Raw genomic sequence first — 23,387 nt, forward strand, 5'->3', positions numbered from 1 at the left:
ATGTGTTTTTAAATAGTTTCAGCCCCACAGCACAGAGAGGAAATAAAACACATCAGACTCCGATCGACTGGTTAACGGTTCATTGGATTTGTTGACAATATTAAAAAATACAGGGTGTGTACGAAAACACATAATTAACTTTGATCTATCTGTTTTGGCTTTTGTTAAAGCTGTGGAGATTGAATTGAATAAAAGGGTTCACAGAGCCAAGTCGAGTCATGTGACCTTGTGTCGTTTTTGTGTTGACAGGTTTTCACTCCTCCCCTTCACACTGGCCTTTAAAAGATCCTGCTCCAACACAATCCCTGTGTAAATCACGAGGGTAAACACACACAAAGAGAGAGAACGACAACTCCTTCCTCTGTTTATCTGAGGCCTTGGCTGCATTTTCCGACCTTACTGTATATTTTTAGAGCAAAATTCCCTGTTTTTAATTTAACTATCCTTTTAACCAAAGTCTGGGAAAACCCGCAGAGGGAATTTCATGACAGCACAATGATCTGCTTGTCCCAGCAGGAGGGGGGGATATACATCTTTACATGAGAGAGAGACAGGATGATGAGTGGGGGGGGGGGGGGTTTGTTTGCAGGAAACGACAAAGTGATCGGTTCACACCTTCTGCCCCATCATAGATAGACGCTGCTATCTATGGCTCAAGCTCAGGTGAACACTCAAACTAACAACCCACGTTATAGCGCAGCCACCTGGAGGTCAGATAATAAGGGTTTCTCCAGACTCTAAACCCAAAAGCCTTGAGAGAGAGACACAGAAGACCGTTAAAAGGCCAAATAACTGTTTGTTTACTTTTTTATTTCAGCTTCAGGTTAATCTAGAGCAGTGGTTCTCAACCAGAGGTACTCGGACCCCTAGTGGTACTTGGTGTTATTGCAAGGGGTACTTACATTAAAACAGTGACTTCTACAGACATTTATCATCTTAATAAATTGGCATTTTTCCCAATCTCATGTTTTAATGGGAAATTGGTCATATTTTAATAGGTTTTGATTCGAAGATGGTGTAAAAACTCAATAGCGCGCAAAGTTAAGTGTACAGTAACTTTAAAAAAAATAAACTTTTCCACTTACATTTGTTGAAATTTGTTATTTACCTTCACGAGAGTGTGTTATACACATGTCTGAAAAACACAGCACTGAAATCGCATATTTGCCTTCAGAACCATTAATAAATATGCAGTGATGCAATGATGCAATGATGCAATGATGCAATGAAAAAAGCTACTTCTATTTCTGGCAAATTGATTTCTGACTTTTTTTTGGGGGGTGGGGGTGGGGTCCAGTGCCCTGAAAAGGTTGAGAGCCACTGATCTAGAGCAGCAGACTAAAAGACTGAAATACAGTTTCACTCACATTGTGCTGCGTCTCTGGAGAGTTTCCTGTGCTGGAGCTGTCGCTGCTGTAGTCGGACGTGTTCCTCCTGTGGGTCGGGAAGAACCTCTGAACAAGAGGAGGAGGAGAAGAAGAAGAAAAGGAGATTTTAGGATTTATTTAACTGTTTTTTTTTTAGACTTTATTTATTTGCACATATGAAATAGAACAAATACATTTACATAACTGGGAGGAAGATACGAAAAATGTGCAGGTGAGGTCGGAAACCCGAAAGGCATATAGAATGACCTCACCTTGACCTAACAAATAATTTAAACAAAGTAAAGAAATAATATTAACATACTTTGTGCAAGGTAGATAAATAAAATTAAAAAATAATATAGAAAATAAAATAAAGGTAAATAAAAATGATAATAGTCAAAATAGTAGTAGTAGTAATGATAACAACACTAAATATAATATATATATATATTATATCCTATAAACTGACTACAGCCATGAAAGGGACTTCTGTGACTGTTGTTAACTAGACCACATAAACACACCGATCCAGATCCATAAGGAACGTGGTTTTTCCCAGTTTGGTGAGGAGGAACTTGTCCAGACCAAAACCAAACCACCCCCCCAAAAAAAAATTGAACCAGACTTTTATATCACGCACGTCAGGCTCTGGTGAGAAAAACTCTGTTTAGGAGCCTCACAGTAACATATAGGCGAAACTTTGATGTGTCTGCACACGTCTTGGCCGAGATAATTTAACTCTACATGGGGATAAAAGAGCCGAACCATCTGTGTTATTAAAGGATCAGATCTTGTTTTTGTTCAAATCTGGGAGGAGGAATAAAAACCGTCCTGAACCTTGGGGCAGCTGGAGCTCAGTTTCTTCAGTCGGAGCGAATACAAGCCCTTATTTGTGTCCAGTAAACCCCCTCATCTCCCCTCCACTCCCCTCCCCCTCCCTCAGGTGTTTGAGCACAAAATGTAGCCCTTCCTGTTTCTCCCTGTTGCTGTAAATACGCGCTCCCTGCAGGTGATTTGCCTTGTTAAATAAGGGTAAAAAAAAAAGAAAAAAAAACCAAGGAGTGTTCGCTGCTCAGCAGAGACTCACCCTCCACACTCGTGTGTGGCTGAGCCGGACGACACACCCTGGATTTGTGGGTTTGTGACGCTGTGTGTACGTGTAAATGCAGGTCTGACAGTGTGTGTGTGTATGTGTGTGTGTGTCCGTACCCCATCATCATGGGCTGAGCTGAGCTGAGCAGGTCCCATGGTGTGTCTCCAGTTTTTAATGACGGACACGCTGTCCGTCTCGACACCGTTCTCCATCCTGGACTGACCAGGACCTACGGGGGCCTGGAGGGGACAAAAAAAACACACAATGAAGTTTAGTTTCAATGGAAAACTTTACTGATTTTCTTATTTTCCTACTGCCCACCACAGTGCAGAAGCAAATATCTTTAAAACTTCTTCAGGTGCCCTCCTTTATTGATGTGTTTTGGGATGTAGTAAACTTTCTACTGAAATTTCTGAGCTACATTTCCATACAACTGTGATAAATGTGTATTTACTTGCATGAATGACACATACAATATTATATGACATCTATTTTATATCATGACTAAAAAGAGGAAGCTGTTTATATTACGCTGAGGAAAGACTGTGATCAATAATCACAATCTGAATCAAAATGTCTGAAAACCATCATAAAATCCCCCCAAAAAATACAAATGATCATACTAAACATCTGATGTAGTTTTGATCTTTACCTCAGGCAGGTTCCACTGAGACCTGGAGCCGTCTCTCAGGTAGTAGTAGGTCTGCCCCCGATCGTCCAGCGACTTTATCCACTGTTAAAATGGTTAAATTAAAATGAAAGTCATGTTATTTTAGACTTTATATTACGGACTCAGGTGCATACACAAGACACACAATATAAAAACAGACAACACAATACATATAATAAAAGATGATGAAAGATAAAGGTTATCTGTACCAGAGTGTCCGGCCCGGTGTCTGACCGTGCTGTACTTGATGTAAGTCAAACCTAAAATGAGTTTGTTCTTTGAGGCGTCAAGTCTAGACATAAATCTACACATCAGGTTTCTTAACACAGCTTTAAAAGTTTAACACGTGTGTTTACAAACATAACGTTGGCACTGAGCCATCCACGTCTCTTCAATAATATTCTCAGGGCGTCATTAACCTGCCGTCTCTGCACGCTTTGCTTTTCTGTTTCATGAAGGGAAACCTTGACGGCACCGGTACAGAAAGTGAACTTTGATCGAGAGCAAAAAAAAAGCTGCACTCCTACACAATATACTGTATTTACATCATGTAAATAATAACATGAACATATTTAGGTTGTTTTTTTTTTAATATAGAAAAGTATGTGGTGTCATAGGGAACATGGTACAAGATTTACAGCATCGTGGTCTCTTGATGCCACCATGGTTAAAAAACTGGTTCTTATGGACTTTTTATGGTTCAAACAAAGTCTGTTCAGCCTCTCAATATGTCATAACATATGACGACATAAGAAAGCAGCAAAATATGAACTTTTTTTTTTAGCAACACCATGAGCAGCAATGACATTTTCTACAAACATTTATGGCTGATGAACTCAGTGACTGTGGTGAACCTGCAACCAAACAGTCTGACGTCTGACGACTGAGACCAACGTCATGAATGACAGCATGTTTTTTTTTTTTTTTTGGTTTTTGTTGTTTTTTCCACATCAATATTGAGAAAGGACGTGAATTTCCTCTTTGTGTGATTCTGCAACGCTGACATCAAAAACAAAAACTATCACTGCGATGACCTTTGATAGAAAGCTAAAAATACTTTCCCACCTGACGTTTCTGTTTTACATGCACAGGAGCCAAACTTCAGCTGACCTCCCACATCTCCCGCCTCTCCGTCTACACGACCTTATGTTTGTACCTGGTCAGGTGAGTGCTCGCTGGTGAACACCCAGGTCCCGTTCGGCTCCACGTTGAGGTGCCAGCCGGCCGGCGTGCTGCGGTCCAGGTTGGCCCTGGGGATGACGGTCCGGCTCACGTGGCCCAGGGCGAAGGTCGGAGGCCCCACGGCGAGGAGCTCCTCGTGGTCGTCCGGTGGACTGTCAGCTCTGTAATGCTCCGTAGGGTAGTCCTCCTCCGGCAGCGGAGGCTGGGGGGCGGAAACGGAACAAAAAATAGGAAAAAATACCATTAAAAAAGGGAAGTTAACATGTAAATAAACATATAAATCAACCGAAAATGGACACATGGCACAAAAATAGGAGAAAACACCATTAAAAAGGGATGTTAACATGTAAATAAACGTAAAAATCAACATTGTTTAGTTTGGGAACTACCCTTAAATGTGTGATTTTACAGGCAGAGCATGAATGAAGTTTCTATCTTTAATCATCCCTGGAGAGTTTTGACCTTCAGATTGGGAACAATTGAAATAATCAACAGACTGAGCCAGAAAAACGTCGCTTCATCTCCCTGAATAAAGTCAGTTGAGTCACTTCCTTCTGTGTCCTCGATACAGAGCTCAAGGACTTTGCTGTGACTTTGATAAATAAGTCACAGCAGCGTTTCCGTGGCCTCAAAGTATTATTCTACCTCGGCCCATTAATGTTCAGGCCCCGAAAAGTAAGTTATTACGGCCCGAGAACGAGGTCACTTGTTGCTTGTGTTGTGCAGAAAACACAGTCATGAAACAAGTGGAGTAAAGATTAGAAAGAAGAAAAAAAAGTGCAGTGAAATATATTTTCATCAATGTGTTGCGGTGGTTAATTCAAAAATGAGGACAGATGTCTGGTTTCTTTTTTTTTAAAAAGCTGGGGACTCAGATCAGCGCTGAGAGGTTTCCTAATGAAGAGGAGTCTTGTCTGCTGGAGGTGCAGGAGGATTTAAATCCATTAAAAGCAGCCTGTATTTACAGCTTTCCCCTGGGTGAAGCTAAAACAGGAGACAGGGAGGAAGAAGAAGGGAGGCTAAGTGGAGCAGCAGCCCCCGCCCCCGGCCCGGCCCCGGCGCCGTCCTTACCGGCCCGTCCTCGTGAAACCTGTGCACGCTCATCGGCTCCATCACGGGGGGATACGGGCTCAGCTGCTCCGGAGGCTCCCAGGACGTCTCCCCAGACATCGGGTTGTAAAAGTACGGCCGGCCGCTGGTCTCATCCACTAACTGCTCCCAGTCTGAGGTCCAGGCCGTGGCCGGGGGGGAGGCGGTGGACAGAGAGAGGGCGGGCGACTCGGGAGGCGGCGACGGGGAGCGGGGCTCCTCAGAGAAGAGGGGGAGAGGATCGGTGTCCGAGGGGGAGTCTAGAAAGGGATTGTCCCAGGTGGTGCGCCCCGTTGCGGGGTGGTAATAATACTCCTGTCCACTCTTCTGGTCAGTGTGCACCTCCCATCCCTCGGGGTCAAGGTAGGAAGGAGAGTAGGACGAGGGGCCCGAGGGGGGAGACTCAGAGATGCTCTGGCGAAGCTGCGCTACGTTGACGTACACGGCAGATCGGAGATTTTCATTCTGCACCTGCCAGGGGAAAAAAGACACACAAAAGATGCAGGTGAAGGACAAGAACCAACAACCAAGAACCAACTCTGTGTTTTGAGTGAGTGTTTGCTTTTGTAGACAATCAAGCTTAAAAAAAAAAACTATCTGGTCACTTTCAAGAGCTTGAAAACGATCTTAACGCACAAGAAAACTGTTGTAGGTGAATAGGGTAAAACATTTAACTAACAGATATCACCATTAAACTTCCCACATTTATCACTTACATTAAGACAAATATTTTTTTGTATTGCAAGTTTTGTCAAATTTTATGTTTAAATATGTAAATGAGGCAAAATATAATGAAATATGCACTAATTTGCATACATTTCCAGAACCAAAATCTGAACAATGGATAAAGCCGCTTTAAAAATTCTTGTTTTATTTTGTTGACATATTAGAGTCAGAAGTTTTTACAGAGGGATTTTGGATATCTCTTTTTATCACTCTGTAAATGAGAAAATACTGTCACCAGCCCTAAAAAAAAAAGTCAAATTTTGTCATGTTTTTAGGAATAAAATGTTGTATAAATCAAGCTGTGAATGACATATCAACAATCCCCTCGGTAAAAACATTCAGTATATAGACTGGAATGAAACTGGAAGGTTTGGTGTCTGTAAGTGCTGCTGAAGTGGAGAGTATGAGGAAAAACTCATTTTGAGAAAATAACCTTTAAAGACTTGTACTGCAAAATTCCATAGATTGTTAATGCAAATCGTACTTTTACGATTGGTTGCGGATACGGAGGAAATTACAATTTTTGGAGCCTACATAACTGTTCAGGAGAGAGAGACGACAGGCACAGCACAGTATGTCACAGTAGCATGTTAACTTTTGGTGAATTTAGGAGAAATCTACTGACGAAAGAGACAAAATGAAGTGAAATAAAAACCTTAATGTGGATTTTCTACCATTTCTTTCCACTTTTCTGAAAGAATACATGTTAAGGAAGAAAAATAGCCCAAAATCTCAACAGTGTTGATGTGTCATAGGCCTGTACTTGTTTGGATTTTATAATTTTCTTCTTTGTATGACATGTCAGAAGATGTCTACGCCAGAACACCTGTATCACTAACGCTGTACTTGTTGACATGTTTATCAAAAATTCAATAACATTTTAAATGACAAAAAAAGAACTGAAAATGCTTTGTCAAACTGAGTCATGCTCCAGCCTCCTGCTCTCACTTTATAGAAATTTGCCTTCCGCATCTTACACAGTTCAGCCAGGAAGTTGCTTATAGCTAAAAAAGAAAAAAACAAAGAAACAAACCACAGAGGTGTCACTCCCACAATAGTGATCATTGCCCTATTCTAGCCTCAATTCTTGTGCACAACAACAACAAAAAAAACACCCACAAACCAGAGTTTAAAGCTCAGAGTTGTGTCAAAAAGTTGAGTTGTATAGGAGACTCAAGCACCATCATCATCATCTACGTTTCCTCCATGTGGCGTTTCTTTTTATGACCGGGTTTAAGTGTTTGCTCTGTGCAGCTCGGCCAGGATTGGACAGGAACATGACATGCAAATATAAGACTCAACCATCACAACTAATTTGTTTAAGCAACGCCACTGGAGAGTGAAACGCGGGCGTTGTGATGAAAGGCCGCCTCTGTCCCCCAACGCAGCAGCAGCAGCTTCTGAAACTATGTTGTAACAACAACTTGAGTGTCTCAATCTGTTCACACTTGAAATGACCCCGACCTGCCAAATTAAAAGCACCTTGCCACCTTTTTTTGTTTTTCTTCCACTTGCCCTTGCTCTCCTCTCCTCTCACCTGGTTCGTCACCGTGAGAACCGCGGGATCTGCTGACCCTGGGAGCCTCGACTCTGCCGTTGCCGTTGCCGCCGCCATGATGGCAATGGATACAGAGATACAGGGGCTAGCGTGTCTATCGTGCTTCACTCTGACTGCATCTTGTCTCACAGTTAGCCACATGGTCTATATTTATCAAGGCCTGTGTATATGTGTGTGTGTGTGTGTGTGTCTGTGCTGCATTTGCTCATCTCTGTGATCAACAGAGAACTGTTTGCACTGACGACTCTTAACTGTTATTAATATTTCAACTTTGTGCAGCTTTAATTTCATTGTCAAGGTCATTGTTTTACTTCTCACTGGGCTGCAGGAAGCAGAGCGCTGGTGTGCGTGTGATAGAAAAGTGCATTGTGCATATAAAATGTGCTGTGTGAATGGGAGACTTGTGGCTTGTAGTGTAAAGCACTATGAGTGGAAAGTGCTATATAAGTGCAGCCTGTTTACTGTCTTTCTCAATAACTCTTTTTAGCCTCTTAGTGAGTCTGTAAAGTCTTAATGTGTAATATCTGGCAGCGCAGGGTTGATATCAACAATAATGCACATGTGTGTAACATGTTTCCTTAAAACAAAGCGGCATTTATCCTGATTATAATGCAGGAACTTGAAAAACCAACATCTGCAGTTCCTCTCGTGGCCACTAGAGTCTCCAACGGTGGAGTCAGTCTCTAATGTTAAAATGATGTTTACATGATGTCTTCTACAGAAAAATAATTTGGTTGTTATGGCTAATTTCACTCATGACGACTGTGCGACTCTCTTATTTGCACATTTATGGAAACGCGGGGAGTTTGTTCTCATCAGCAGCAGCTTCACAGCTTCGACGTCATGGAGGCTGCGTCCATTTTTATTCACAGTCGACGTCAACAACCTGCATTTTATCCTTTCATCTCTCAGGCTACTGAGTTTTTAAATCAATCAACTAATTTGAAAAACACATTAATTGTACTGCACTTACAGGTTTTCTTTAAATATGTTTTGGGGACATAGGCCTATTTACATATTAAAATGTCTTTGGGATACAGAATAGTTAACATGGACCATCTACAACAGTAAAACACTACTTAGAAACTAGAAATACTGTAATATATACAGAATAATAGATCAATGTTGTGACGAGTACTGATACTTAGTTGATTGTGTCTGTGTTTTTATTAAAGCTTGTGAACTAAGGGCTTTTATTTTGTAGTATTGCTGCTCTTGCTTGAAATAAAAGCACTTCTTCCTGCCAACTGCCAACCTGCAGACGAGGTTAAAAAAAAACCTAAAACAAAAACAAAAACCTGCATGAATAAAACTTAAAATAAAGCAAGATTATGTAATTTTGTTTATGTTATCCATCTGTCCAATGTTATCACTTTGCTTCGTTATTGATCTCAACACAACCACGAGGCGATCGATACAGACAACCAGACAACTGACCCTGAAACAGGATTGATTCCCAACAACACACACACACACACACACCCACACACCACGGGACCACAAGAAATAGACAGAGAGGAAATGAAAGAGCTGCTTCATTGATGTATCTGAACCAGTGGCGCTGGAATGCCCCAGTCCTCGGGAACAAACCACCCCGAACGCAGCCACATGAAGTGAAAGGAACTGTATAAACAAGTCAGCAAACACACACAGACACACACATACACAGACACACAGCGAGAGGCAGTGGTGTGACAGATTGTCATCGTTTTGATGGGAATATCTATATCAGGGAGTACTCGCATGCAAATCCAGTCAAGTACATTTCCTCAAGTGCTGCACCTCAGTATAATTAGTGTGTCACTTCGTGTGAAGGATCTGGTCCTTTAATTAGCATCAGGCCTTGTTTCCATGGGTCACTTATAAATACGCCCTGAAAACAATAGGTCACCACGGATTATGTAATGCAGAAGCTGCTTCCTTTTGACCTTTTGTTGCGTTATTTTCTCATCAATATATTCTTTAATGTCTCATTTAAGCTGTTGTAATGTGTATTTTTTGTTATTATTCATAATTTCTGACGCAACTTAGACAAAAAAAAAAGTTGATGTGCATTAATTGTTTTGTTCTCTGCTCAATTAAAAAAAGGAAAACAACAGTTCATGTCTGCCTCTGTTGGAAAGCTGCGATAGACATGGAGTCCAGCTGGCCTCGTCCCCACCGGCCGTAACCATGGCAATCAAGGTCGTGGGGCCACAGATCTGTCCACCCGACTCCACCAAACTAAACTGCACTCGACCACCTTTCAGGAGGAAATATAAAAACCTATTTTTCGCTCCAACCCCACAACAAAAAACAACGATGCATCGAAAAAAGAACTGACCCAGTTTCAAAATCTTTCTGTCCTGTGCCCACTACCTCAACAAAAAAACGCAACAGGAAGACGTTCTGCGGTCCGATGCCCCCGCACAGAAACTTTTTTTTTTTTAAATCTTGGTTCCTATGTCAGAAAATCATGTTTCCACCTCTCAGATATATCCCGTGATTCAAAGTAATAATAATAATGTCATTTATGACATCTTATCGGCCACAAGGAGCAGCTTCCTGCAGGATTCGTTACATAAGATTTTGCTGGTAATAGTTTTGTCACTGAGTTTTAAACTCCTGCTAGTTTTGCGGTGTGAGGATGAACATCACCAGGCTCCAGCGACAGAAAACACATCTGCTACGTCTCTGCACTTTGGAGGAAAATTGACATTTTTTTCACAACAGGATGAAATGTCTAATTTTGAAATGTGACTTAGAAGCAGCTGCTGCAGCAGCGTCGTCGTCTTGTGTCTCCACTTAATGCTACTACACAACACAACAGTGTAGTTCTCCGGCTCTGTGACTGAAAAGCTCGTCCACAATAAACTAAAACAGTCAAATTCAGAGCTGAACCCCATGAGAGGAGTTTGTTAAAAGTCCAAACTGAGAAGGTAAAACATCAGGATGGTGTTATATTGTGCGTGCTGCCACTTCACGCAGAACAGGAAAAGAAACAAGTGCAGATGTGACATGTTTACGCAAAGCAGGAAGCGAGAGTGACATCAAAACACTCAAAGACACAAAGTACAACAAATCACACAACTCACAATTATTAACTTTTCATACACTGCAGATGTGACGGGACGGGATGGGATGGGATCACCTACCTGAGGTCCCACAGGCAGAGCCAAACTCTGCCTGCCCCGGTGACTGGACCAAGCCGTGGAGTACGTGTCCACCATGTTCACAGCGCTCTATTTAGAGTAGCCATTAATCCCCAAACATATCAAATAATAAAAAACGAACTGGAGCGACTCAAAAGGCGACGACCACCACATTCAAACGGCGTGTGATGGGAGCGAGTTAGACAGAGAGAGAGAGAGAGAGAGAGGGAGAGAGAGAGAGGGAGAGAGAGAGAGGCGTCGGCAGACTCATGCAACACACCCTCCGGTGCACATCCTCCTCTCTGCTGCTGCAGCTGTGACAGTTGCTGCAGCCCAGATAGAAAGGAGAACTGTGAACTCTGTTACAATAGCAGCAGGAAGGGACTGTGTGTGAGGACTGGGGCGAGAGATGTGTGTGCGTGTGTGTGTGTGTGTCTGAGTGAGTGTGTGTTGGCGTGTGTGTGCGTGAATTCCATTGCGCAGGATAGGGGGGTAGAGGGCAACTGTCTGCTGGCGCTAAGAGCCAAAAACAGACAGAAAAGAGACAATGAAAACAAGACAGAGACAGAGAAAGGGAGAGAGGAGGGTTGGATGAAGAGAGCAGCACAAACTACATCAACTATACAGGTCACTTCAACCTACTTCCTGCTGCCTGTTTGGTGATATATGATTAAAAAAAAAAGAAAAGAAAAAAGGAAACGACTCCAATGGAAACAAAGCTCTTCGAGGGAAATGTGTGTGCTTTGGTTTACGGTTGTAGTCGAAAATGAGAAAAGAAAAACGAAAGCTAACTAATGGGTTTTTTCTTCTCCCTGAGCTGCAGCTTCTCTACAGTAAAGTGTACAGTACTCAGCCTGCCAGTGGGGGGGTGGAGGGGGGTCAAAAGGGGAAGCAATAATGTCCCATAAGGACGTGGACGAGCTCTGATGAGACATCGTTGTTGTTGTTGAAAAACTGCGCTCCACGAGGGCGAAGGCCTGAAACAGGAAGTCCAATTGTTCAATCAATACTTCCTCCTACACACAACTAGGGGTAGGGGGTGGGTGGGAGGTGAGGTGGGGTGAGGCGTAGTGGAGTGGGAGGGGGTTGGGGTAATACTGGCCAATCCACAGCATGCAGAAGGCAGAGTGGGTTTTGTGGCTGTTTCAGTCTTTTTTTTTTTAGCTTAATCTCAAATTAGATTTAAATTGCGGCTGTGTGTGTTTACGCTGCTGCAGCCGCGCGTGTGTGTGAGTGTGTGAATGAACGTGTCCTGGAGCATCCGAAACATTCAGCTTTTTTTTCCCTTTTTTATCATTAGACCTTGACATGTTCACACCTTGCTTTGTTTATGTCTGACTCTGGTGATATCGATAAAGTTTTGTCTTGCAAGAATGAGAAGGAATTTAAAACTGCATTCAACAACAACAAGTTTTGTCTTTTATTAATGATTGTTGATTTGTCTATTTTGTTTTTTATTAAGGATTGTTGACAGTGTTATTACTTTAATGAGACTGTAAAGGTATTTTCTTTTCTTTTGTTTGTCTGTTTGTTTGTATATTCTAGTCAGTTTGTCTATATGGTGTTTTTAATGTTTGGTACTAGAAAATAAAGAAATGAAATGATCCATTTTTTTTCCCGCAGCATGATGGTGTCTGAACAACCTGGCCGTGCAGCCAGCCAGTCAGTCAGTCAGTCAGTCAGTCAGTCAGCAGTCAACTCTGTGCCCTCAGCAATGCATGAAGCAGCAATCTGCTTGATTACTTAACCACATTAGCAACTCATCCAATCAGACAATGGAGCTCCAAATTGGGGCCCAAATCACGCCACAAAAGCACACAGTTGAGCTATTGAATCAACGTGGCTCCACCTCCCCCTCGCCCTCCTCGCTCTTACATCACACTTCTCCATGGCCCAGAATCCAGGGTTGCTCTAAAACGCTCACTCCACAGTGGAGCCCGATCATCTTATCACACTCTTATCTCTGCTCCTCTGCGCGCAGACGTACAACATCTGCAGATATTTGCTTTGTTTGCGATAGATTTCCCCCTCCCGAACTCTCAGTGTAGGAGGAGGAGGGGGCTCAAGAACCAAGTGGAGGTGGCAGTGGAAACATCGCCGCTTTGCAAAGGCAACACCTTTTTTTTTTAACGTCAGGACATCAGCATGTAACATCCATAATCTGAATGATGATTTATTTAATTGTCTCTAGATTCAAGGTTCAAGATAACTTCATTAATCCCTTAAAGGGCAATTCCATGTGGCAGCTTGCGCACCACGTACTCATGACACAAAACACATGAAAACAGAGAGAGAAAGAAAGAAAGAAAGAAAGAAAGAAAGAAAGAAAGAAAGAAAGAAAGAAAGAAAGAAAGAAAGAAAGAAAGAAAGAAAGAAAGAGTCAGAGTTGGCAGCTGTGTGCAAAATTTTATAGCTCTAATAATAAGTTACATGTACTAATTCCAAAAAATATCAACTATCTACTGGTTAGTTACATCTCTATGACTTTCATATTTTGATTTTTTTCATTTATGTAGCCTATTCTTCTGCATGTCCCCTCCTATAAACTCCTTTAGATCAAATTTAGGCAGATTGAAAACAGTGTGATTAATGATCAGCAACACAAATGTGACAATACGCTAAAAAAAAAAAAGTTAAAGGGATAGTTCAACATTTAGGCATATTGTCCCATTGCCATAATCCCTATAGTTTTAGGAGTAGGTTCGTTACCTTTAATTGTCAGTGCAAGCTATTTTTTGAACGGCGGAGCAGAGCCGCGAGCTGCTCAGAGCTACGCTACGGAGGCTCATTGGATTTCTTGGTTTCTCTCAGCAAACTCATCAAATACAGTACACAATCCAACAACTCCAAAACGCTCTCGTGACCTGCACATTCACCACGCTATGAGATAATAACAGAACATTACGAGACAGAGTTGTTTCGAGGTAAATTCATGCAAAACCGCTATCCCATTAGCCTCTGTAGCATAGCTCTGAGCAGCTCGCGGCTCTGCTCCGCCGTTCTAAAAATAGCTTGCACCGACAATTAAAGCAAATTACCTTAAAGCTATAATCTGGTATAGTGCATCAAATGGCAACATTTATGTTTTAACTGTACATTGTCCCTTTTAAATAAATTAAAATTGAAATTGAAATTAAAGGTAACGAACCAACTCCTAAATCTATAGGGATTATGGCAATGGGCCAGTTTGCCAAAATGCTGAACTATCCCTTTAAAGCCGTCCATTTAAAATGTTACATTACAGAAATGATATCAGCATGTGGAGCTATTTACTGTATATTTTATTTACTAATGGTAGAAGGGAGTTTCCAATGGGCTCTCTGATAAATATAACAAATATGCTGTTAATCATAATCTTAACTCACAATGACTGATGGATTAATTATAAAATAAAAGAGTTCATGCAGGTTTATCTGTGGTCAAATAGACAACAAATGAGTTCAAACGTCAACAAGCAAGCATGCAAACACAGGCTGCTGGAAACTTTTCTCATCATGCAAAAAAAAGAAGGTAGGATCAGTGCAACCAAGCATTGCCATGCCATTACAACCTCACAAAACATTTTACACATAGTAAGGACACAAAGGACATTCCTGTTGGTGCGACTCATGCAGCTCTTCACAAAGACCAGCTACAGCTGAGGCCTAAAGCAGATTATAGTGCAAGACTTCATCCTTATGTCCAACACTGCCCTCGGATTTTAACATCCTTTATCATTCGAGTTACAAAAACAAACAACCAACAATCTCTAAAAACAAAAAGACAGTTGTTTTACACCATCTTTAAATCGTCCTCTATTATTACAAAAGCTTAAACCAGATTCCTCTGTAGCACTATGTGTTTGAAATCTAAACAAAGACGGGAGGTGGGAATAACACAGGCTGTTTTGTGTTACATATTGTTACCTATCAGTGTTTCTTTCCAAACTATTCTACTTTCAGTAAGTATTGTCTGGATGGTGTCGTGCCAACTTCTTTTAGTTTTTAGACCTCTCGGTATTCATCTGACTGTTAGCTGCTCGGCTCTGTGATTTAAATGTAACGTGAAACATGACAGGCAGCGGCTCACAGCTACTGTATCTTATTGTCTGAGGCTCATTAAGTTGAACATACAGTCCAGATAGAAACATCCAGAGACAATGTTTGACAGACAAACTGCTCCTAAAACCTGAAACTGACACCAAACGTACTAAAAAGTCCCCAGCTGTTTATATTAAAATGACAGAGAGCGAGTGACCAGGAAGCCGCCGAGCCTGCATCTGCACCTGCACCAGTGCACCTGCTCTTGGGCTGACTCATGTTTAGTCAGGCAGACAGGCATGTACAGGGAGGTCGGACAAGACACTCACACTACCTGTCTGAGCAGTTTCTTGGCATTTGATTTTGGATGTTTTCACAGAGCAGCAAGAATTACTGTAACGCCACCGCCACCACCGCCTCTGTGGGCCGGCCAGGTGCTCATGGGAAAGCTGCAGAAGAACAGGATAATCTGATTTGTTTAAAGCTCAAAAAAAGATCATCATGCACGGGGGATGTGGTGCACAAGCACAACAAACTCAACTCTTCTCTTACTTGGCAAAGATCAATGGGACATTGGACCAACGCAGTAAATAACTGGACTTCAGGTGATAAAGACGAATCAATCTGCTCAATATTCACCAAGAAGCTGCGGAGAGGCTCAGACTCACTGGTGCCACAGAAAGAGAGAATATCTCTTAAAAAGTAAAAACAGATCAGGTCTGAATATTTGAGCTATGAAGTTAAAATTAACCAAAGTTTGGATTCCCCAGTCCCAGCTGGATTTGTCATCCACTTATACCAAACTTAATATCCCACCGAGCGGCCTCCACGGACCCCCGGATATGAAGTGACCTACATTTGGGGCTAATTGCAAGTAGTTCATTACATATGAACACACACACACACTCATACACACACATGCCAACTGCATGGCAGGGCAGGACTGGTACTAAAAGCTCCCAAGCCCCCTCTCTGGTTGGGAGTCAGCCCAGACCCCCCCCCCCCACACCCCCACATGATCACCATGGAGATGGCCCTCCATTGTGGGGTAAGAATTAATGCACTTGAGGGGTCCTGGCACGTCTGTAGTCCTGTAACCACCACCACCACCACCACCACCGTGTGTGTGTGTGTGTGCGTCAGTGTGTGTCGGTGTCTCATTCACAACCCAGGAGAAAGTGAAACACACAAATAAAAAGTGAGTGTGTGAGGGTTAGTGATGCCCACCACAGTGTCACTGGGTTTAGTTGGGGGAGGGAGGGGGTGATGGGTGGGGGGAGGGGGTGCCTGGGGGTGCTGCAGCCATTACTGGACTCGTACACACACTTTCACACACTTACACTTAGACACACACACACACACACACACTCACAGCTGTTTGAAACTCAACAGAAACCTGGTTCTCCCTTCAACAACTCGCCGCTCGCTCGCTCGCTTACGTCACTCCTCCTCTAACCTTACAACAGGTGCGTGTCAAACTTACCTGGAAATTTAAAAAAAATTTTAAAAAAAAATTAAATAAAAAGTCGTGTCTCTGTCGTTTTCTTTTTAGCAAAAAACTACATCCACGAGGCAAAAGAAGAAGGAGAAGACGACAACAACAACAATCACAACCGCAGCAGAAGTTTCCTCCAGTTCCCAGCGGAGCGGCGCGTCATGACGCCCGGGGGACGGTGCGCGCTGCCGGGGAAACCAGGTAGGAGCAGCTGGAGGTTTGGGCGTGGCCGAGCGACAGCAGCAACAGCAGCAGCAGCAACAGCTCTCAGGTTAACCCCTTCCTGCCTCCTCCTCCTCCTCGTCCTCGTCCGGAGAGTGAAGCCACCCACCCAGCCGACACAACCTGTTTGCAACCTGTTCAGCCTCCTGCACTGTTGACAATAAACTCCTCCTCCTACACACACAAATACACGCACACTCACAGCTTTCCAGCTCCTCCTGCCTGGTGGTATAATTCACCAAGTTAATAAACAACAAGTAGCTGAACCAACCAATCAATAAATCAATCAATCAATCAATACCAAACTGTTGTATACACACCTGGTCAACGCGACTCCACGACTGCAAAAAGTTTCGCTGGGATTGAATCAACTGGTCTCTCTCTCTCTCTCTCTCTCTCTCTCTCTCTCTCTCTCTCTCTCTCTCTCTCTCTCTCTCTCTCTCTCTGTGAAGTATTCAAGAAACACCTCTCCCCCTATTGAACCGGCTTTTTGAAGGGGACCCGGGGACATTCATATGCTGATGAGCTGAGCTGGCACAGATACTTGTGAACCCAACCAGTGCGGTATTCCCGAGTCAGGACCTTCTTCACTCACTGCGCACAACTTATCAACCAGAGATTCAGGGCAGGCCCCCCCCAAAAAAAAGATCCTGAGACGTCTCATCAAAACCTACAGGGAAACTCACCCAGACATTTAAAACACTGCTTTACATATGTAAAAGAAAAACATAAAACCAGTAGTGGGCAGTAGCTTGTGCATTCACACACAACACACTACTGGCAGTTCACTTTTTTATGACACAAAGGCAGCTTTATATGTTTGTTTTCACTTTAAGTTTTTGCTATAATACTAATAAACGGATTTAACTTCACACAACAATAATATAGGCAATGTGATAAGTAGTTAAAGTTAGCTTCAGCTGTATTGTGTTATGTAGTAATATGACTGTGAAGTTGAGGCCCATTCTGCTGAAGAAGAAGAGACATTTATTGGTATTTTAACATTTGAACATTTAAATAAAAAATAAATTTCTGTTTGACTTCAGGCTTTTCAACTAAATCCATGACGCTAATGTCAATAGATGCGTCATCAGAAATTAGTAATAGATAAACTGTTTGTGGTGCTCCACTTATGTGTCATTAAACCATAAAAGAATTAGAGGGCACAATGTGATAATGTCATACAGTGGAAAACAACATTAAAAAACAGATGGAAATATGTGGGAATATGACATTTCTGTTATGGCTTTAACAGCTGGTTATATCCAGCTGTTATAAACAGATGAATGGAAACAATGCAAAATAACTGTGGTCAGCAAATGATCACGATCAGGCGATTATGTAATAACTGTGACAGGCCTAAACTAGATTTAAAATTATAGGCTATGTATATATATTTCCACTCAAAGAAGCACAGGAGCTCAGTGACCGAACATGCAAATAATAAGGTGAGAGTTAAGTGAGAGCAGGAAGTGAAATCACTGAGGCGCTTCACTGTATTACAGTAAGTTCACATGCAGCGTTGTCCACACAACACAACACAACAACACGAGGCAGTGAAACTTTGTGACCTCTCTACACGAATCACTGGCTGCTGTGTGGGAAGAAGAAGCCTGAAAGAAAAAAAAAAAATAATAATAGTACAGATATTTTTCTGTTATCCTGTCGTAGTTGTATCCTCTACAGACTGCACAGAACCAGACACAGGTGTATTTATACTCCAGTCAGGTGAGTTCCCATGGTGACACACACAGGTGATATGATCATGTGACTGCTGATTCAGGTACAGTATGTTCCTTTCATACTCATGCAAACAAGTCATTTGTGGTTTTTGCTATTATTATTATTATTATGATTATATGTGTAACTCAAAATGAACTTTCCTGCTGATCAGAGTTGAATAACGGCATTAAGTCTATTTTGAATCCAAAACAATAAAACACTGAGGTTTAGTAGAAGAAGCAGTAGCTGACCTGTCACTTTATAGATGGTAAAACTGCGCCCCCTCCTGGCCGTGAAGTGGCAATGACACATTTTGTTCTTACGTAACAGAGTGATGAATGAAAACAGAAAAACAACAGGTAGGAGAGCACTTCTCACTTCCTTTTTTACTATTAACTTGGAAAACAAAACTCACAGACTGGGATGAAGCCAGGAGTTATTGATGAACAATACAAACAAGGAACAAGGTTTAGAAAGTTGCATGTTTGTTTTTTACTGTATATGGAACTGGATAAGTCATGGTAGATAAAGAGAGATGGAGGGGAGTTGATGGGAAATGTTCAAATACGACACTGGAACACATTTAGCAACGAGTTTACATGCACGGAAAGAATTCAGATGGAAGTTGGTTTTTGGTTTTTTTTTGACACCGGAACAAGTGGCTAAAAATGGGCCCAGGAAACTGTGGCACACACACACATATAGAAACACACGTTTGGCAACCGTACCCACACACACACACACGTTCTGACCAGATTTACCAATATGTTTTTAAGAAAGATCTAAAATTAAGAAGTTCAGAAGAAAGTTCTTCAGTGCAATTCCTCAAAATTTTCTTACGTAAGAACAATAATTTCTTACCAATTTCTTATTTTTCCTACTTAAGAACTTCTTAAAATACGCATTGCGTCAACAAACAACATACAGTTTACATCTTAACCGTCAGTCACTCACTAACCATGCTAACTAACAGTTAACAGGCTCTTTGTGTAATTAATTACAAATTATATTTACTTAAACTATGACCTACTCGTCTAAACTATGTTTAAAAAAAGATGATATTAGAGGCTTACCTATTCACTGAAGGAATTTTAAGACAGGTCAAGGTTGTCTCAAAGTTAAGAAAAAAGTAAAGAACAAATTTGAGAACTTTGATTTCAAGAATATCATTTATTCTAAGAAGAAACTTAAGAAGAAGAAAGTCGAGAAAATACCTAAGAACCTTTTAGGAGAATATGACTTCTTCTCTTTTTTCTTCTTACGTTAGACTGAAGTTAAGAAAAAAAATGACACTTATCAAGATTTTGTAAGAAGGTTTTTGTGAATCTGGCCCCTGGCAGCTGTGGCTGGTGGTTATGATCTAAATTAAAACCATTATAGGAAGTGGTTTTGAGTCACTTCTCTGCAAGGCATAGATGGAAGAGCACCAGAAAAAAAGAAAAGAAGAAGAAAATCTTTCACATTCACACATGTTTCAGGATCACATGGTTATAAAACCCGACCACATCTGCAGCAGGATGTCTTACCTGCTCTGTGGGAGGTGCATGTGTAGAAGGAGTGGCCTGTGCAGGTGGATTCAAACTCTGCTGCTGCTGCGATGCTGGAGGTGCCAGTAATGATGATGATGATGATGATGAAGGTGGAGGTGGTAGAGGGAGGTCGTCTGAAGCTACAGGACCGGGCAGGTGACAAAATATGTCAACGTCCGGGAGCTGCAGCTCTGGGATGGTGTTGTAAATGGGTGAAGGAGGAGGCGAAGGGAAGCTCATGTCTTTATCATCATCCACAGAAATCCTTAACGGCGGCAACGGCTGCTGCTGCTGCTGCTGCTCCACTCTGTCGTCCTGCTGTTTGCGGACTTTGTGCTTCTGCTTTCTCTTCCCCACTTTAAGTTGAGGTTTTGAGTACAGCTCCGAAACATCATTATTCAGTTCAGTGGATGAGGTTAATGAAGAGTTTCCTGCTGGACTGTGGACCGTCTTTGTGTCGCCTGCGGGAGGCGCTAAGCTGCTGCTGCTGCTGCTGCTGCTGCTGGGGGTCGTTTCTTCTTTCTGAGCCTTACAGGGCTTCACATCTGGTTTGCTGTTCCCACGGGAACCAAAAGAAGAAGACCGGCGCCTGTCCTGAGATGTGGCTTTTTTATGTTGCGTTACGTGTGCGGTATCCACTTTCTTATTGTTACTGTGAGTCACACGCTCCGTTAAACCCACCACCACCTCCTCCTCCTCGTTGTTGTTGGCACTGGGGGAGTCTGCGGTGTGTGTAGCGGGCAGCTGCTTCACGTACTGCGCCGGGATGTAGAAAGGTTTGGTGTCCTGGTCTTTGCGGACGTGCCACCAGTGCTGGTTGGTCTTGGTGACCAGGATGTAGCTCTCGTTGGGCTTGATGGACACCAGGCGGCCGTCCTTGGCCGTGTACTCAAACTCGTACTGCACTGACACCAGCTCCATGCTCCGGGGCGGCGGCGGCCTGTCGTGCATTATGGTGCACGGCGCATCATGAAGCTGCAAAATAAGAGGAAACGTGAAGGTGTTGTGGCTTTCACAGAGTGCATTAACACAAACTTCCACATCTGTAGGAAGTTCTTACCCTTTTTATACCGCTCACATACATAGATATATATAGAAGCAGGACATGATGATGATGATGATGATGACAATGTTGTTTTGTGGTGATGTTGTGTGTCTTTACTGTTGTTCTGTGTCTTTTATGGTGGCTTTGTGCCCTTTCTTGTAGTTTAGGATAAATAATGTGGGTCAGATGTGAAAATATTTGTACATAGGATACTCAATATAGTATATTATTCTATATTTTTTATTGATTTAGACATTGTAGGATATATTTTATTATATATTTCTGTCTTTTTCTTAGGCATTGTTCCTCTTTGTATTTTGTTATTGTAATTCCTTTGCACATTTCCTTTTGCAGCATAAGAATTTCCTTCGGGATGAATAAAGTTCTATCTAATCTAATCTAATCTAATTTTTAACAATACTGGGCATAATTTAACAATTAAAATTGAAGAAAATACTTTTTTAAAGCAATTTTTGGTGAGGAATAAGTCAGGACACCCCCACATTTATTCCCATTTAAAATGGCTAAAATCACACACAGGTGAATCACTTCAGGTGCACATGATCTGAACATTATTACTCAGCTTTTTGCCCTTTTTAAACCTCAGACAGATTGTTGTGTTTGTTGTGCCCCTGACTGCTGATGTGAGAGTGACCACCATGGTGAAATCGAAAGAGCTGTCTGAGGCCTTGAGAAATAAGATTGTAGCAGCTTATGGTACAACGCTGACATCTACTTTAAATAACCTATCATCTTTTTTTATTTTGGTTGCTGCATCCCTGTTATGTCAATTTTCTTTGTTGTATTACTTGTTACTACATGCAATGATCTATGATCTATGTACTGCACTTGCCATATTGAATCAACAGACCACAAAATCAAAGTAGTTTCAGATTTGGTTTTCTTTAACAAGAAAAGGAAGCCCTGCACAAAGCAGGGCATCAAAAAATTAGTTTGAACTCATATTGTTCCTCTCCACGGAAATCTTTAGTAAAAGGCGAAAGATTTATACGATCTGAATAGAAACATGAGTGTACTGACTTTCCTGGGAAGTTTCAGAGGAGGTGATCCTCCGCCACATGACCTACAGTGAGGGTTGTGCTGCACCGAGTGTCAACCACTTAATCAAACACACAGTACAACCGAAAATCGCTTCATTATTTGGTTTTAAAAACCAATGTTTAGGGTATTTAAAAAGATCTCAAAACTATTTAAAATCAGCCGTTCCACTGTCCAGAAAACAGTCTACAAATGGACGACCTTAGATCTGGATATCCGCGCAATTTCACCCCAAGAGCAGACAGCAAGAAGCTAAAAGAAGTCTCCTAAAATCTTATCATGGGACCTACAGCAGGCTCCTGCTACTATTGATGTGAAAGTGCATGCCTCTATCATCAGCAAGAGACTGCACAAGTGTAACTTGCATGGGAGGTGTGCGAGGAGGAGGAGGAGGAAACCTTTGCTCTCTAAAAGAAACATGAAGGTCAGACTGAAGTTTGCCAGAGAGAACGAAGACAAAGACACATACGAGTCTAAAATTGAATTATTTAGACAGAACAGAGGACATGTTTGGCGTAAACTAAATGGGGTGTCCTAATTTTCTCACATGACTGTATATATATGGGCTGCAAGACAAGAAAATGACATCATATAGCGCAGGTTTTGTGTTGTTTTGTGGTTTTTTAGTGTCGTTATCTTGTCTTTTTATGTCCTTTGATGTAGTTTTAGGTCAATTCTGTGGGTCGTTTTGTGTCTCTTTGTTGTAGTCTTGTGTCTCCTTGGTGCCATGCTGTGTCTTTTAGTGTGACCATGGTTGTATTTTTATATTTATGTAGCAGTTTCTCCATCATTTTCTGTTTTCGAGTCACACTTTTGTGTCTCTTTGTTGTAGTCTTGTGTCTCCTTGGTGTCATGCTGTGTCTTTGTTGTCATTTAGCTTTAGTTTCAGTAGTTTTTTTGCATCACTTACTGTGTTCGAATCTCAGTTTTGTGTCTCTTTGCTGCTGTTCCAACCTTTTTCCACAGTGCAGCCTGAGCGTCACGTCCACTCACCCGTCTGGGGGTCAGAGGGGTCGACCTGAACGTGAGGATAATCATTTACATCAAAGGTCGGTGGTTAAATATCAACAAAACTGTGGCAGATGGTGAAAAAGTAAACTCTATTTCTGTGCACAGGAATAGACAGGAAGTTGCTTCCATTTGCTGCAGAGCAACTTCAACCCAAACTCATCGAACACTCGTGCTGCAGACTGAAAATTGCTCAGCCACAAAACAGGAAGCCTGCACCAACCTCGAGGCGGCGTCAGGGCCCACGTCACCTGGCAATCTCAGTTTGCCTTATCTGGCTGTGTTTTGTCTCAGAAGCATTCAAACTATTTGGAGTTGTATGTGTCGTCCCCTCTAGCACATATTACAATCACACAACAGGATGCTGTGGTTAACAGTTACTTCACATGTCTCGTTTCACATGAGGTCAGTTTTTAAATTTTTATTTTCACACGAGTATTGTGAAGTTACTGTAATAGAAAATACAAAAGAC

At 42.0% G+C, this 23,387-nt stretch overlaps 1 protein-coding gene across 2 annotated transcripts in view; it reads right to left on the minus strand.

Annotated features, from left to right (window-relative positions):
* Positions 1-22,934, minus strand: part of arhgap27 (Rho GTPase activating protein 27) — a 29,474-nt gene extending 6,540 nt beyond the window's left edge. For both annotated transcript variants that reach the window (XM_083993757.1, XM_083993756.1), the window contains exons 1-7: positions 22,818-22,934; positions 19,801-20,778; positions 5,384-5,872; positions 4,287-4,514; positions 3,113-3,193; positions 2,577-2,699; positions 1,368-1,454 (exon numbers count right to left, since the gene is read on the minus strand). In XM_083993757.1, coding sequence (XP_083849883.1) covers positions 1,368-1,454; positions 2,577-2,699; positions 3,113-3,193; positions 4,287-4,514; positions 5,384-5,872; positions 19,801-20,754 — 1,962 coding nt within the window. In that variant the 5' untranslated portion in view covers positions 20,755-20,778; positions 22,818-22,934. The remainder of the gene's footprint in view (positions 1-1,367; positions 1,455-2,576; positions 2,700-3,112; positions 3,194-4,286; positions 4,515-5,383; positions 5,873-19,800; positions 20,779-22,817) is intronic.
* Positions 22,935-23,387: the final 453 nt, after the last annotated feature.

Source organism: Trachurus trachurus, assembly GCF_905171665.1.
Source record: "Trachurus trachurus genome assembly, chromosome: 19".
NCBI lineage: Eukaryota > Metazoa > Chordata > Actinopteri > Carangiformes > Carangidae > Trachurus > Trachurus trachurus.